General features: G+C 38.3%; 1 protein-coding gene across 2 annotated transcripts in view; it reads right to left on the bottom strand.

Annotated features, from left to right (window-relative positions):
- The window catches only part of RPS6KA3 (ribosomal protein S6 kinase A3), an 84,225-nt gene that overhangs the window by 65,262 nt on the left and 2,833 nt on the right, over window positions 1-16,130 (bottom strand). For both annotated transcript variants that reach the window (XM_075175075.1, XM_075175083.1), the window contains exon 2: window positions 5,312-5,368. In XM_075175075.1, coding sequence (XP_075031176.1) covers window positions 5,312-5,368 — 57 coding nt within the window. The remainder of the gene's footprint in view (window positions 1-5,311; window positions 5,369-16,130) is intronic.

Raw genomic sequence — 16,130 nt, 5'->3', positions numbered from 1 at the left:
CTTACCGTGGCGGGTCTGTGGGAGTGTGATATAATCAATCTGCCAGGCCTCCCCACATTTGTATTTCAGCCATCGTCCTCCATACCAAAGAGGCTTTACTCGCTTGGCTTGCTCGATTGCAGCGCATGTTTCACATTCATGGATAACCTGTGCAATAGCGTCCATGGTCAAGTCCACCCCTCGATCACGAGCCCACCTATATGTTGCATCTCTTCCTTGATGGCCTGAAGTGTCATGGGCCCAGCAGGCTACAAATAATTCACCCTTATGTTGCCCGTCCAGATCCACCTGAGCTACTTCGATCTTAGCAGCCTGATGCACCTACTGGTTGTTTTGATGTTCTTCAGTGGCCCAACTCTTGGGTACGCGAGCATCTATGTGATGTATTTTTACAACCAGGTTCTCTACCCGGGCAGCAATATCTTGCCACAATGCGGCAGCCCAGATGGGTTTGCCTCTGTGCTGCCAGTTGTTCTGCTTCCACTGCTGCAACCACCCCCACAGGGCATTTGCCACCATCCATGAGTCAGTATAGAGATAAAGTACTGGCCATTTTTCTCGTTCAGCAATATCCAAGGCCAGCTGGATGGCTTTCACCTCTTTAAACTGACTTGATTCACCTTTGCCTTCAGCAGTTTCTGCGACTTGTCATATAGGACTCCATACAGCAGCCTTTCATCTCCAATGCTTTCCCACAGGATGACAGGACCCATCAGTGAACAGGGCATATTCCTTCTCATTTTCTGGTAATTTATTGTACAGCGGGGCTTCTTCAGCACGCGTCACCTCCTTCTCTCACCATGGTGGTCCACTTGCCTGGATGACATATGACATCTTCCTTGAAGGGATACCTTTCCTTCACACCTGACAGGAGTCACCTCCAGAGGCTGAGGGCTTGCGCCCCTTGTCCAATTGCTTTGTCAATGCCCCCTTCCCTAGAAAGGGATCCCAGCTGCTTGGCTTCCCTACCCTCTAATTCCAGGCTAGTGGCCCCATTATGCCAGCAGCCAGGTGACAAATGTGCTTGCCTGAACGACGGCTGAAATCTTTTCGCATATCTCGCAGCTCACTCACGGATAGGGATAGGGTGGTTACTATCTCATTTATGGCTTCTGCCTCTTCCTCTTCCTGTTCTCCTGATGGCCCTGGTTCATTTTCATCCCTTACTAAACGAGCTGATTTTCTTCTGCATTTCTTCTTGTATATAGGGGCGACTGATACCAGCACGGGTTGGTTCTCTGGTTCAGCCGCAGTGCCTGTTGCGGGGGTTGGAGCAGCCGCAGTGCCTGTCGTTATCTCAACCCTTCGTGCCCCACGTTGGGTGCCAAAAGGGACTGTTGTGGTTTAACCTGGCAGGCAGCTAAACACCACACAGCCGTTCACTCACTCCCTCTGCTCTGGTGGGATGGGGGAGAGAATCGGAAAAAAAGTAAAATTCATGGATTGAGATAAAGACAGTTTAATAGAACACAAAAGGAAGGGAAAATAATAATAATAATAATAATGATAATAATAATGACAGAATATACAAAATAAGTAATGCACAATGCAGTTGCTCACCACCTGCCGACCGATGCCCAGCCAGTTCCCAAGCAGCGGTCACTCCTCCCCAGCCAACTCCCCCCAGCTTAAATACTGAGCATGATGTCATGTGGTATGGAATATCCCATTGGCCAGTTCAGGTCAGCTATCCTGGCTCTGCTCCCTCCCAGCTTCTTGTGCACCTGGCAGAGCATGGGAAGCTGAAAAGTCCTCGATTAGCGTAAGCGCTACTTAGCAACAACTAAAACATCAGTGTGTTATCAACATTATTCTCATCCTAAATCCAAAACACAGCACTATACCAGCTACTATGAAGAAAATTAACTCTATCCCAGTCGAAACCGGGATAGAATACCGTGTTCAGTTTGGAGCCCCTCACTACAAGACATTGAGGTGCTGGAGCATGTCCAAAGAAGGGCAACGAAGCTGGTGAAAGGTCTAGAGCACAAGTCCTATAAGGAGCGGCTGAGGGAACTGGGGTTGTTTAGCCTGGAGGAGGCTGAGGGAAGACCTTATCACGCTCTACAACTACCTGAAAGGAGGTTGTAATGAGGTGGGTGTTGGTCTCTTCTCCCAAGTAACTAGCGATAGGAGAGAAAATGGCCTCAAGTTGCGCCAGGGGAGGTTTAGATTGGATATGAGGAAAAATTTCTTCAGCAAAAGGGTTGTCAAGCGCTGGAACAGGCTGCCCAGGGAAGCGGTGGAGTCACCATCCCTGGAGGTATTTAAAAGATGTGTAAATGTGGCACTTAGGGACATGATTTAGTGTTTAGTTGGCAGTGTTAGGCTTATAGTTGGACTTAATGGTCTTAAAGGTCTTTTCCAACCTAAATGATTCTATGATATTGTGTTAAAATAGGTTGCTCCCCAAAAAAGCAGCAGTTTGGAAATGTCTGAAGAAAGTACAGGAAACCACTTGTAAGTAATCCTGCAGTTAGCAAATCTTGAAAGAGAAATTTGATAGTTGTGGTAGGTTGACCTTGGCTGGCTGCCAGACACCCACCCAGCCACTTTCTCACTGCCTCTCCTTGTTGACGGGCTCTGCTTTGGCCAGTGGCGGGTCCATTTTGGAGCCAGCAAGAACTGTCCCTGTCCTGCATGGTGGCCCACCCCCCCGCTACCAAAACCTTGTCATGTAAACCCAATACAATAGAGAAAGAATATAATTTTAGCAGATAAACACAAAACAAAAAAGCTCATAGGAAGAATGTGAAGTTAGACTCAAAACAAGGAAATTCTCATCAAGAGATGGCACTAGTCAGAATAAATTAACAAACCAAACCAAAACTGAACACTGTCCCAAAACCAAATGTTCTAGTTCAAAAAGAATTCAAGTAAGCACTGTAATCTATGTTACGCAGAATATTAGAACAAATGATCTCCTGATGTTGCCTTCTAACCACAAAAATATTGTTCCTTTCTTACTCTTTAACACTGCACTACTTTAGAGTAATCTGTCAGCACTTGCCTTGTTTCTTCACCCTGTGTTAAAGACAGCAGAGCCTCGCATGGTATGCGGAGGAATCCAATGCAGTTATATAGTGCAGGCTTTTAATCTCCTAATTTTCACATCAGCTTAAAAGCTACATCTATTATTGGTATATTTGAAGACAAGCATGGAAAAGGCAACTCCACTCATTATCTAAACTGGCTCTGTCCACAACCTCAGCAGAAAGAGAAACTGCTATGGCGTTGTAATTATATCCATGCTGCATAGATGGAAACAGCTTTGACCATCTAATCACAAACTGAAGTCTGCACAATATACCAGCATATGAACCCTGAACTGCAACCAAATGTGGAGTTCCAAAAACTATGTCTCATTGGTAAGGCCATTTATCACCAGGCCTAACAGTCAGCTAGGACCTTCTAACACAAAACTACAGGTAAACACTAAAGTTGCCTTCATGTCTGAGAAAAAGTCACAGGCATTGCAGTAAGAAAACTGAACTCACTGGTATTTTCACATTATGAAATTTTGTAAACTGCAAGTCTGACATGAAGATAAGTAACTTAAATTATCAATGATGAGAAGCAACTTAAATTATCAATGAACCTTCCTGACTGTTATCTTCTCTTTAGCAGCAACCTCTATTTTCAAGAAGCCTGGGTTAAGAATTCCTTTGATTAATGCCCCTCAGTTACAAAAGCAATGGAACTACAGTTTCACAGTCCTTCCTCACCCTTGATCTTCCCCTTAAAGACTATTGAAGCTGAAAGCAGAAAGGAACATGAGGTATGGGCTTCTAGAATTTACAGACAGCTGAAATAAAAAAAAAAAGTTATTGGGAAGGAAGAAAAAACGCATAGATACCTGGTTTTTTGTGTTCACTTGCTAGTTCAAGCTCAGAGTGACCACTCTACGCCTATGTGTGCTTCACAAGGCATTAGTTCAGAGCTCTCTAATGCTTACTGTCCAGATCTGATTTACAGCAAACACTCAAGATCTACATTAATAGTTCAGCCTCTGCCTTTCGCTATTCCATCCCCATGAAAATTTTGCTAAGCATGTTTCAGCATTTAGCGTCTTATCTGAGGCAGGGAAGGGTCTTAAGTCACCATCTAAATTGATACCTACACCTATCACCTTCGTGTATCTCCATGCAAATGTTTCTGGAGCCCTTAGCTTTGTCAGCTCCAAACCAATGAACAGAAGTTCTCTTCCACTCCAACTTAGCCAAACCAGCAACACAAGAGGAAAGCTGGAATCCACATCAACAGAGAAAAGACTTAGGAAATGCTTGGGCCTCAATGGACTAGCTTTGCTATTCTTGAATGCACTTCAATATGACACTTCTAAACTTTTCAACGGGAAGCCCAGGAAGAAGACCTAAAACTTTGTATCTTGGTTTCTTGGTTCTATAGAGAAAGGGAATAAAAATAATCTTCTGGGCTAATGAAGATTTATTACACAAATAATCTAGTTTTACACAGGTCAGTAAGGAAGATATGAAATGACTAATGCTAACAACAAAAGGGCACAGATAGATACTGCCAAGAAATTTTACGACAGTATGGAAAAACAAAGGTGATAGCTGCTGTTACACCTTGCATATCAAACTAGAAGGAGAAAAGCTATGGTGTGCACTGCCACTCTGAAAGAATCGTATTTCATAGTAAGTGCACATATGTCTGCAATGGACTCCGTGTGGAATTTAACCATGAGAGAATCCTTTGCTGTGACATGACCACAACTGAAACCTTAACTATTAATAAAGCATGCTCTGGAACTCATAGATTAAAATATTTTCACCTATGCACTGATGAGACTAACAGAGGCCAGTGGAAGTGCTTTGCTTGCTGGCTCTAGGAAAAGTGGACAGTAAAAAAGAACTACATGTTTTTAAGGTTTGCTACGATAAGAAAAGAGGAGCTCAATCTCCCTTCCTATTCAGGAATGCTCTAACTAACCACATCTTGCTATCAAACCTTCTCACTCCCCAACCCAATTATAATTTCTACCATATTCAGCTTTGTGCTTTCCACAGGAAAGCCTACCTCATATTAAAAATACTAGGGAGAGCCTATATCATACAACAATACTAGGGAAAGCATAAAAGTTCATCAGAACAAACAGTAGGATACCAAACCAGACAAGAGAGTCAGTGAGAAAGAACCTCTCTCAAAAATATCAGGATCCTAGATTGCACTTCATATCAAGTAAACCTAAACAACAGAACATTAGTGGCAAACTGCCTGTAAATTAAATAATATCAGTGTGCTACAATATTGTACCTATCTATCTTTATAACAACCATCTTTTACTCACAGTTTGTGGGTTGATATCATCTTCTCCCATAGGTTCATCCACAATTTGCTGTCCATTCTGTAAAAAACAGACACAGCAAGTTACTAGAAATGCTGAATCCAAGTACAGAAATAAATATATTGCAGATGTGCTTTTATGGCATGCTACTCTACAGGATCAAGTGTTCTTTTCTCCATATTCTATTAAAAAAAAAATCATTGAAAGTAAATACGGAAGACTGCATATTGCTGGCACGCAATGCCACTCTCGCTTTGATCCTCATGTGTTATCAAACTGGATGAAGTCACAGTAAGAAATATATAAAACAATCTGGCCTTTGAAGCCTTACTACTACACAGCTAGACATTATTTCCACTACTACAACTTCTGCAGAAGAGTTAAAACTGATGAAGACTGAACTGCAAAAAGCCATAACAAAGAACAGATAAACAGGTTCTTTCTAAAAGCAAAACCTTAGGTAGCAACAATCAGTCCTTACTCTACCATGACTACTTCAAAAACATTTATAACTACAGTATAGCTTTATTAAAATTATGAACACACCGCTAATTTTATTAGCCAGCATTTATTACTTTCTGTACTTTTCTAAGGACCATTCTAAAAAGCCATACAGGAATAGGCTTTTGAATTTGAAATTTAGCTATATAGATTTTAAAAAAGCTTAAATACCTTGTTGGTCAACAAACGCTTTCTTTTTCTTGTCAGTGACACTATACTTGGAGAATCTCTAAGAAACATTTTTCCCAGAAAAACTTAGAATGACCTTGCTTACACAACAAGGATGAATATTAGCAAGTTGTAAGGAAAAACATGTATTTCCTAAGTTATGGTACAAGATACCACCTGGGGCATTAATTCTTAGTTTGCTCCTAAAGTTTAACAGCAATTCAGTATGATTTTGGAAAGAAATGAAAAACTATTAAAAATGGTTACATTTTCCATTAACACTGGACACGGAATTTAAGTTCATTTGTGCATTGTTTCCCTAGAGAACATAAGGCCTAATTAATCTATTTTTTCAGAACTTAATTTACTTAAAATAAAGTTACATGCACATATGGATACATATTTTCTAGATGTTGGAAAGGTAATAAAAGCTGCTCAGAGATTTTAGCTTCATTCTACATCTTCCTTCCCACAGTTCAGTTTTTCAGCAGACTTCTTGTGTGGAACCTTCCTAACATTTTTCTGTAACAACTTCCGATATAGTCTTTCAGCTTCCACATGACTGGGGTAGAATCTTTTAGACGAAGTGACAGATTAAATCCTAACAACTTATGAATTCTAGTTTTCAAATATTGCAAATACATTGAATGTTCAATCTCAGATGATTACTAGCTCTCTACCAAGTTTTCACCTGAGCGTTTTTTTGCTAAAAAATGCAGCTAGATAAAGCTAAAGTATGAGAATTATGGATTGCCCAAATATGAGACAGGCTTTTTTTTTTTTTTTTTTTTTTTAAGGGGATGGGGAGGGCTTCTGATTGTGTCTTCAGTGCAGAGTTCTGGCACATGGTAGAACTGCCATTTTCTCATCTTAACTGGCGTTAGGAAGATACTAGAGACTCTAGTCTACTCTAGAAGTCATCTTTCCATGAGGGAGGACTAGTAAGAAGTCAGCTTCACATGTTATAGGTTACTATAAAGTTGAATATAATCTTTATAAGCTGTCTCAGTTAAAGGCAGTCAGCATTACACCTTCTAGTTGCACAGCTAAGGCTAATTTGGTAAGATGATGGTCCAAAAAGCCTAAATTCCCCTCACTGTAGCATCTTTTACTTATAGTGTACTAGCAGTGAATATTGTATTATCCTTCCTTAAGATACATAAAAAGTTGAAATTATCACATAGAAGACTATAAAAATACCAGCTTACCTAAATAACAGAAATGAGTGTTTTTAATAAAGCCTATTTACAAGGAAGCATATTGTGTATACATATATCACTACCATCAAGGCCACAAGTCACATACTTTCCCTTTTCTCAAATCTATGGCATATATTTAAATTAAATTAACATTTGTATTTTAGCTACACATCTCTATATTCTGTTCATGCTACAAGATAGCTTCCAAAGTATCTCGTCAATAGGAAAAAATGAGATGAAAAACAGTAGAACAAATAAGACAATTGACTTTAGCCGGAAAGGAGGAGTCTATAACGTCCTAACAACTAATGATGGCTAAACTCTAGGGCCTAAAATAGGGCAATTTGTGTATCAAAGCCATGTCTCTAAAGTCACTCCACATGCAGATTTTCAGAAATAGTGATTCCTGCTACAACAATCATTCCACTGAATAATACTGTACATTAACTGCAGGTTAAGATTTTACTATACAGTAAGATTTAAGATTTCATGCTTACTATTTTAAGGCAACTGAAACATAGTTGAAAGTGGAACACACCATCAGAAACTTGAGACAAGCCTCTCTTTGAAGACAAAAAGGCAAGATCAACCTCTGTTTTTAAAAAGGCTCTAATCTTTAACCTCATTGACTTTTTCAACACTTTATCAGTCTACCAGAAAAAACACAGCAAGCTTTTGCAACACAAATTAATTGTTTTGTACAATCTGGTTTTCCTGTTTAATCCTGCATTGCTTTCAGTTATTTTTCAGTTGAATTCAAGCAATGCATTCCAAGCACACTTATTGGAACTAGGAACAAACTCAAGAAATCAGCATGTGCGCCATGCAGTCATGTCTGAGCCAAATCACTGGATTAGCAAGATCTTTTTAAATAGGTCTACCCAAGCAATGATTATGCTAAAGGAATCACTGGATGGTAGAACCAGTTTTTCTCAGAACAGTCTGAGCCATGTAAGGTAAAGAAGAATATGTATATATGATTTATGGTTTGCTGGTATATGATACTATTAAATGGAAAGCAGCTGTGTATTCAGAAAGTCTACAAAGCGTACTGCCTTCCTTATGAGTTAAAATGTAAAGCCAAAAGGTTCCTATTGGAAGTGGCAATATTTAAACCACTGTGGAGCGAGGAGGTCAGCAGCATGCTTAAGAGGTGAGCGAATGAAATAGGTTCCATTTTACTGGGCGTAGGTTCGCTCTAGTGTTTAACTAAAACCAGGGGTATGTCTCAGTGACATAACAGATTGGGACTAGATATAATAGTCTGATGAACACAGACTAAGAGAAGGCTGAACATATCTTTCACATGTACAGTTTGGTCTAATTCAAAAGACAGAGACTCTAGAGCTTGATTTTTCTTCAGCTGCACTCCTCCTGTAGTGGGATACTAAGCAAGCAGAATGGATCAAAGATCTGGTTATTTCTAGTACTCTGGCTCCAAAAGTAGAACATATTTCAGATGACAGCACAAGAGAACTATAAGAAAAATAACAGAAAAGGTCCACAGAAAGTTCCCACTTGCACCTAAACACATCAGCAATCAATTTACTCCACGAAAGGAGGGTGCACGTCCCTTATAAAGGTAACCTACAAAATGCTCTTCCAATCCACTCAAATTCCATTTCCTATTCTGTTTTCCAGTGGAAGCAGTCATGTTAAGTTAGCTACAAATTTCACTCCCAAAAGCTTTTAAACCTGTTGCCACATTTGACTAAATTGGTAGAAATGAATACTTAAACACAGTTGGGTTCCTGCAGTTTTCCTGAAGGCACATGGACAGGAACACAAAAGACATCCTACAGGTTCCCTAACTAAGCATAAAGCAGACAAACATCAGGGAATCTGCATCAGGCAGCTGGTACATGAATGTCTCCCATATGAACTTACAGAACCTCTGACACAAAAGTCAATCAACTACAAAACAGGAAATCAACCATCAATATTCCTAGCAAGCAAAAATTACAGGTTTAAACCCACTGAACTCTTAGGATATAATCAAGTACTTGATTTTCCTGGCAAAAAGACAGTTCAAAGAAGGCTTTTTTTTTTTTTTTTTTACATTCAGATTATTTCACTTCTTGACCAGTAATGCACACCCATAAGTAACTGTACTGGAAGGGACCAAGAGGTAGCAAGTAATGGCATACGTTAGGGTATTGGTATTGAGAAAATTTAATCATACTAAATCTTTTGTAAGAAAAGAGTACATCAAGAAATGTAGTCCACATCCCACCCACAATCAATTAACCACTTTTTGTGAAGCAGGAAATATCCTGCACTCTACACACTACAATTATATATTGATCTACAGTCTTCATGTCCCCTGTAAATTTTTTTTTTTTAAAATTATGGTTCCAACATTTACTGCAAGAGATCTAACTCATCTCAGAAGTCTGGCAAAATTGTACTATTTTGGGCACCTGCACAATAAACCTAATGCTATTCCTATCTATCCTTCTGATTAGCTCTGGACCCATATGGGTAATCTTGTATGTAAAATACACCACCTAGCATCCATAACAGCAATTTGAACTTACCAATTTGGTGCAGAATATCTTATTTTAATAATAATGTCCAGCACCCATTGTTCCCATCACACAGTTTTTTTACAGGTATCTAAACCATATTCATTGAAATATTAAGTGGATAAATCATTATGTTTCCTGTAGTACTCATTTTTTCCTTTTTTTCCCATTAGTTTCATCAATAATATTACTGATAGTATACACTTGAAGTTTTTAGATTTAGTTTAGTATCTCTATTTTCACGTTCTGTTTGCAAACAAAGTTCTGCTAATTTGGACATACCTTGCTGAACTTTATAGAATTTTTTTCTGAAGGACGTAAGTTTGTCTGCAAATCTTCTTCAATATTAGACATCACCATATATCTTCTTCCTCCCCCAAAACATCTCTGTTTTTTGTTTAGACTATTGCTAGACTATTTTGGGATGTTTAAGTAGCCTCTCTGCCAAATATTTAAACTTTTTTACCCGACTACGTTTGTCAGTTATTTTAAAACCCCTCATGAAATTAATACCAGTTATAGCTTTTGGTATAATTCTTCTGCCATTAACCTCAACATTTCCTAATTATTAATATTGGGCTTGAGCATATAAGTTAGTAACCAGTTTTATATTATTAACGAAGTTCAGTGTATTATATAACTATTGACTTTTCCGTACTTGCTGCCTTTTAGCAGAACCATACCCCTCAATTAAGATATAATAAAAAAAGTGTTATATTCTTAGACTTAACAATTGGACAAATCAAGAATTATGAACTGTATATCAGTGCACGATGATGTTTTGAGTATACAAATAAGCAGACGAGATAAGACATCTGAATCACACCATTTAAAAATCATTATCTAGAAGCTTTAACATGCCAATGAGTAACATAAGCCATGATTTAGCTATGATTTGGAATTATAATTTAAATAAATTACCTGGATAAGTCTGAAATTTATCCCAGGTAATTCCTAGTTTTCAGCTACCAAAACTTCCAGACTCACCCAACAACTTTTAACCACAGTTATAGGATTTAATAAAAAACTTTTTTTTCCCCTTTAAGCCTTCTGAAATAAAGTTTAGGATACCAAAAATAAATATTTCAAAACACTCAAGAACTTTTGGTACTACTTATTATTTAGTCATTAAAACACTGGCCATGTATAGATCTGAGCACTTACACTCTGGTGTTTTCAAGGGACTCTCAACTGACAGATAAAGCTCAAGAACCATGCGATCCTTGAATTGAGTAAAGCTGTAACAATGCTTCTGGCTTGTTTCAAAGCAGCACAGAATGTAGTATTCCCACTGAAACATTCATAACAAATTTACTTTTAGCAACACAAGGCACTGCGTGGAACTACATTCAGCAAAAGCCTTTCGAACTGTACACGCTCAAATTTGCTATTCTAAGCAGCTATGAGCTACCCTGAGAAAAAATTCGTAGGTCCGCAGAAAAATAGTTGAAAATAGACTGAGAGGACCTTGAGAGGTCATCCAATCTATCTCAGTGCACCAAGGCATGATCAGCTATTCCTACAATGTTGCTCACAAGACATTTATGTCTAACCCCTTCTTAAATCTTCAGTAATGGCGTTTTCACAATCTATTCCAGTGTTTAACTAAAATATAAGGCTTCAGTAGGGAACAAGTCATTAATTCAAATCCTAACTCCTGAGCTGTGAAGCCACACAGATCCAAAGCACTTACCTAAATCCTGACCTGATTAAAATTATTATATGTAAGTAGAAGTGAGCTATCATCTTAAGACTTCATTAGCTGTTCTCTCATAGCATATATTCAATATATTTTGCATATACTATGTCAAAAACAGTACACACAAGTATTAAAAACTCCTTAAATTTTTTTAAAAAGTCAAACAAAAAAATAAAGATGAGTCTTTATTTTTATGAAACATAAAAATACTGCAAGTATTTCTTTTATATAAAACTTTGTTACTTCAAGTTCCATTAATTCCACGCAATTTATTCTAAACTTTATTGACTAAGGTGACTGACTTCTTCCTTTGCTGAGTATTAAAAGAAACAGCAGGACGTTGAAACTTGCCTCTCTGTAGACAATCAACCTCAGATATAAGCCATTAACATGCAGATCATTTAGGTACAAAGCCAAACTTCCTTAAGTTGGGCTACTTGGACAACTTTAACTATGTGATTTCGTAAACCCTATCTACTTTACACTGCTACCTTCTTCTTATCTAGTATGACTCAAGAATATAGTTTAACAATACAGAAAAGCAGTTCCCTTTCCTCCACTGCGATGCTTTCCTTGGCACAGGCATTTGTCCAGCCCTGTGCGAAGTCAGGTCAGAAAAGGAAACTAAAAAAAAAATGTTTGCAGCTCTCGGTGAGTTTAATTCTCTGAATTAACTCAGCTTGAGGTCAGACAAGTGCCATGGCATTATCCAAGATGCCAGACATATAGTATCATAAAATCTTTGTCCAGGCCAACCACTTTCTGTAGCTAAAACAAGCTCCAAACCATGTATGTTCATTTGTTCAGGAAAAACCCTAAACCTTTGGGGGGAAACAAAACCCCCCAAAAAACAGGGAAGTGAAATTTTCATTCAGTTCCCTACTTATATGGGTGGTAAACTATTACACTTGACACATCAATCCAGCAGCCTTAGTAAAAAAGAAAAAACAAACAAACAACCCCCCCCCAAAAACAACCAAAAAACACACCACCTATTCTCTGTTCATCTGCTCCAGAGGAAGAAGAAATACATACGCAGAAATCACTTCAATATATCCAATCATTGCTGCACATACAAAATAAAAGAAATTCCTTCTCTGCTTGCACACATTATCCTAAGAGTGACTCTAGCACTTGATAATATACAAATTTTATTACCAAGACTGTATTTGCACACAAAGGCAGGTATGCTTCACCTTCAGTGCCTCCTGCGTCCCAGGCTCACCAAAATGCCCTGTGCTGCCTGGGCTTCTTCCAAAGGGGACTGGGGCACACACATGGGAGTATGTGCCAGGTCCTTCCCCCATGAGTCAGGGGCAGCCAACGGGCACAGCAAGGTTGCGTGCTGCAATTCCTTCCAATGCAGACACAGGTTTTCAGACACAAGTCGGTTTCTTAGAATCTCTTTGCATGATAGATGACAAAGGCTGAAATTTAATATTGAAGACAGCTAAAGCATTACTTGTTTATGCTCATTTTGTCATTTAGCTATTTTAATAAATTCTACTAAGAAGAGAGACTAAGCTATGGAGCAACCTCACTATTTCCTAAAATTCAGGATTTCCAAGGTGACTATACAACGAATGTCAACTGCTGGAAGACAGGAGGAGAAAGACTGCCCCTTAAGTGAAAAAAATTGTTTAACATGCAAGTCTAAGTTCTAACAGTAACTAATTTTGGCAATCATGTTATGTAAGGAATAATACAAATAATATTCGTCGTGGTCTGATTACATCCTGAAACCACCACCTTTTGAGCCTGCAAGACAAAGAAGATTTTATTTTTCAAAGCTATGTTTCGCTGGACATTTAAAATCACCACAACATACCATTTCTTCACATCTTCTGTATATACTTAAGCATGTTCCGATAAATTAATGCTTGAAATTAAACATTAAATAGAAATTTAATTAATTAATTAAATTAAATGGAACCTTAGAAATTGTGTCAGAAAACAGACCTAGACAATAATAATGTATTCAGAAGACACGTGCTACTTTTTACACAATTGAATTGCTTCACTCAATAAATAAATAAATAAAAAGCAGCACATCTCCTCCAAAAAGAGTTAAGTGGAGCATTAAGCATACACCACAGGGGGTTCCTTGCATCAAAGGGAACATATGGTAACGGTTACTGATAAGAATGAGCTAGCAGTAACTTTGTGGTTGAGCCACTGGAGTAGGTCCCTGGAAATCAGAGTTCATCTCCTACCTCTAGAACAGACCCCACGAATTATGCTAGACAGAGTCACTAAGCTGTTGAGCCTCATTTCCCCATCTGTTATACAGGATTCCCCCCTCCCCTCTATTTCCAAGGAGTGAGGCATTTAATCTTATTTCAGAGAATAAGGAGAGAATAAGTAGCACAGTATCATGTATGCACGCATATAGCACAATACTTGCAGTAATCAACCACTTTAGTTCGTCTGAACTTAAAAATTCAGACGAACTGAAATTATCCAGTTTTACTGATTAAATTATTTCCCTCTTGAAAGTCACCAAGATTGAAAAAACAATTACAAGGTTTTACTCTTGCCTGAAAAACTGCTTAAAAGTTTCATTATTGGAATACTGCTATGAATTATACTGGGGGGGGGGGGAGGGGGGAACCAACAAAACAACACAAAACAAAAAAAAAACCCCAAACCCGAACCAAAAACCACAAAAACCCCCACAACTCCAAAACCAATGTCTTGAACGAGTTCTTATAGTTGATAGATCTGCCAACTGCCAAGATCAATCAACTCATAAAGCTAATATTTTTGACGTGCAGAAATAATTAAACACCCACCTTAGTCTATGTATTGTGAATCTAAGTCAAGCATTTCAAATGACAAACAACCACAGTTAGTGTGACAGATCACAATCAATTCAAAGACAACAGACATGCCTTTAAACATGTCATTCTACTTACATCTACCTTGTGTTAGATGTCCCAGCTGTGGTGAGAAATATTATGTACCCTACAATGAACAAAACAATTACAAGCTAAGAACTGCCAATGTCATAAAAAAGCCTAATGGAACGATTCAAGAAGTCAAATTCAACACCTTCTACGAGGAAACCAAGAGCTGTGGAGCGCACATAATACTGCATGAAGGTACTGAATTTAGCAGAGTGAAGCACCTGCCCCCTCCTACCCCACCCAGCTGACAGCAGGACATCAGTATTATGTCACATAGTAGGAATGTGTTAACTAAAAAGCAGAGCAGGTAAAATTGTACCACTAAGGGTCTGAAAAAGCTGAAGAAAAAGAACGCACACACCTAAACATCTTTCATGCAGATGACATGTTTCTCAAGACAGTATTTACATATATATAACATCTGTTATCTGTCTCTCTATCACAGTAGTTTGTGGAATACAGAGTATGCTACTTATTTAGATGAGAATTAAATTGCCAATTGCCACTTTTAACCCAGTGTAAGAAAATGTCACTCCACAAATCTGCAAAAAAACCCAGACTTCAGAATGCACTGTATTGACAGCAGGTATGTATGAGAAGCAATAGCTGAGTGCTGCAGAGAATTCTGCCTATAATGGAGAGACACCGGATAGTCTTCAAAATCCACATGGACCAGTCCATTTAGGTGATTCCACTTTGGCTTTGAACTGTTTACCTGTGTTGGCTATAGCAGAAATGACTGTAAATATAGCCTTTGTTCCTGTGGAATGTAAGTACAACACTGATTACACAGACTAGTACAGAATGTAAAGAGACAATCACAACCACAGCCTCATGGCTACAGGTGGCCAGACATCTGATAGATTTCAGATTCCAGGCCAGAAGTACACATTGACATAGAGAATGTCACATTGACATCATGGTGGAATTACAAAGGAAAAATTACATTATACCAGATTCTTTAAAGAATCAACATGACCGTTAAATGCTAGCATCCCTTGTCTCATGCAAGGTTCAAATAATTATGGATCAGAAGATGAAACAAGGAATTCTGCGAAAGGGTATTCACACCATCTATTTAGACACCTAAATAGGTGATCATAAATCCCCTGTCAAGAGCAGCGGAAAAAAATGAACTTTCTCCACAGCCAATTTAGTGCACCTAAATTAAAACTCATAAAGAAAGATGGCACAAATGCTTCCCAGAAAGTCTAGCAAACGCATCTCCTTATGATGGCCAGCTCTTTCAACATCCTGGTGTCCAAAATTTGGCTGCCATAACTGTATTCATTCTCCTCCAGTTGACACTAATATGCATAGCTGGATGTACAGATCAAAGGGTCAGGCTAGTTATTCAGGCATTCAAATACAAACTCAAATTATCAATACTTAATTTCCTTAAAAGCAGATGACTTGAAATAACAGACACATTCTCACCATGAAAAACAAACCTATGCTTGTTATAAATATTGAGTAGACCTTGAGAAAATAAAAGACAGCATCATTCCACAGGCTTTAAAGGTGTTGTGATTTAAAACATGAAACTTTAAAAACAAAACAAAACCACATTATACTATATACACTATTTTAAACACTAATTTGTTTAACAACTTTACACATTGAAAAACCTGTCAGAGATGCCTTGTGGATCACTGACCTATTTGTACCTGTAGAAACAAAAGTCCTGCAACTGATCTCTGAAAACTATAAATCCATATTTTATCTGGAAAATATTGTTCGCATTATTTCTTAAGAAGGACCATGTTCTACAGATCTGCTGTCCTGTACACCTAAGTTACAGCAGCTGTTGATGGTTAACTATAC

The sequence above is a fragment of the Calonectris borealis genome, chromosome 1, assembly GCF_964195595.1.
Source record: "Calonectris borealis chromosome 1, bCalBor7.hap1.2, whole genome shotgun sequence".
In the NCBI taxonomy this organism is placed as follows: domain Eukaryota; kingdom Metazoa; phylum Chordata; class Aves; order Procellariiformes; family Procellariidae; genus Calonectris; species Calonectris borealis.
This window is presented reverse-complemented; position numbering and strand designations above follow the sequence as displayed.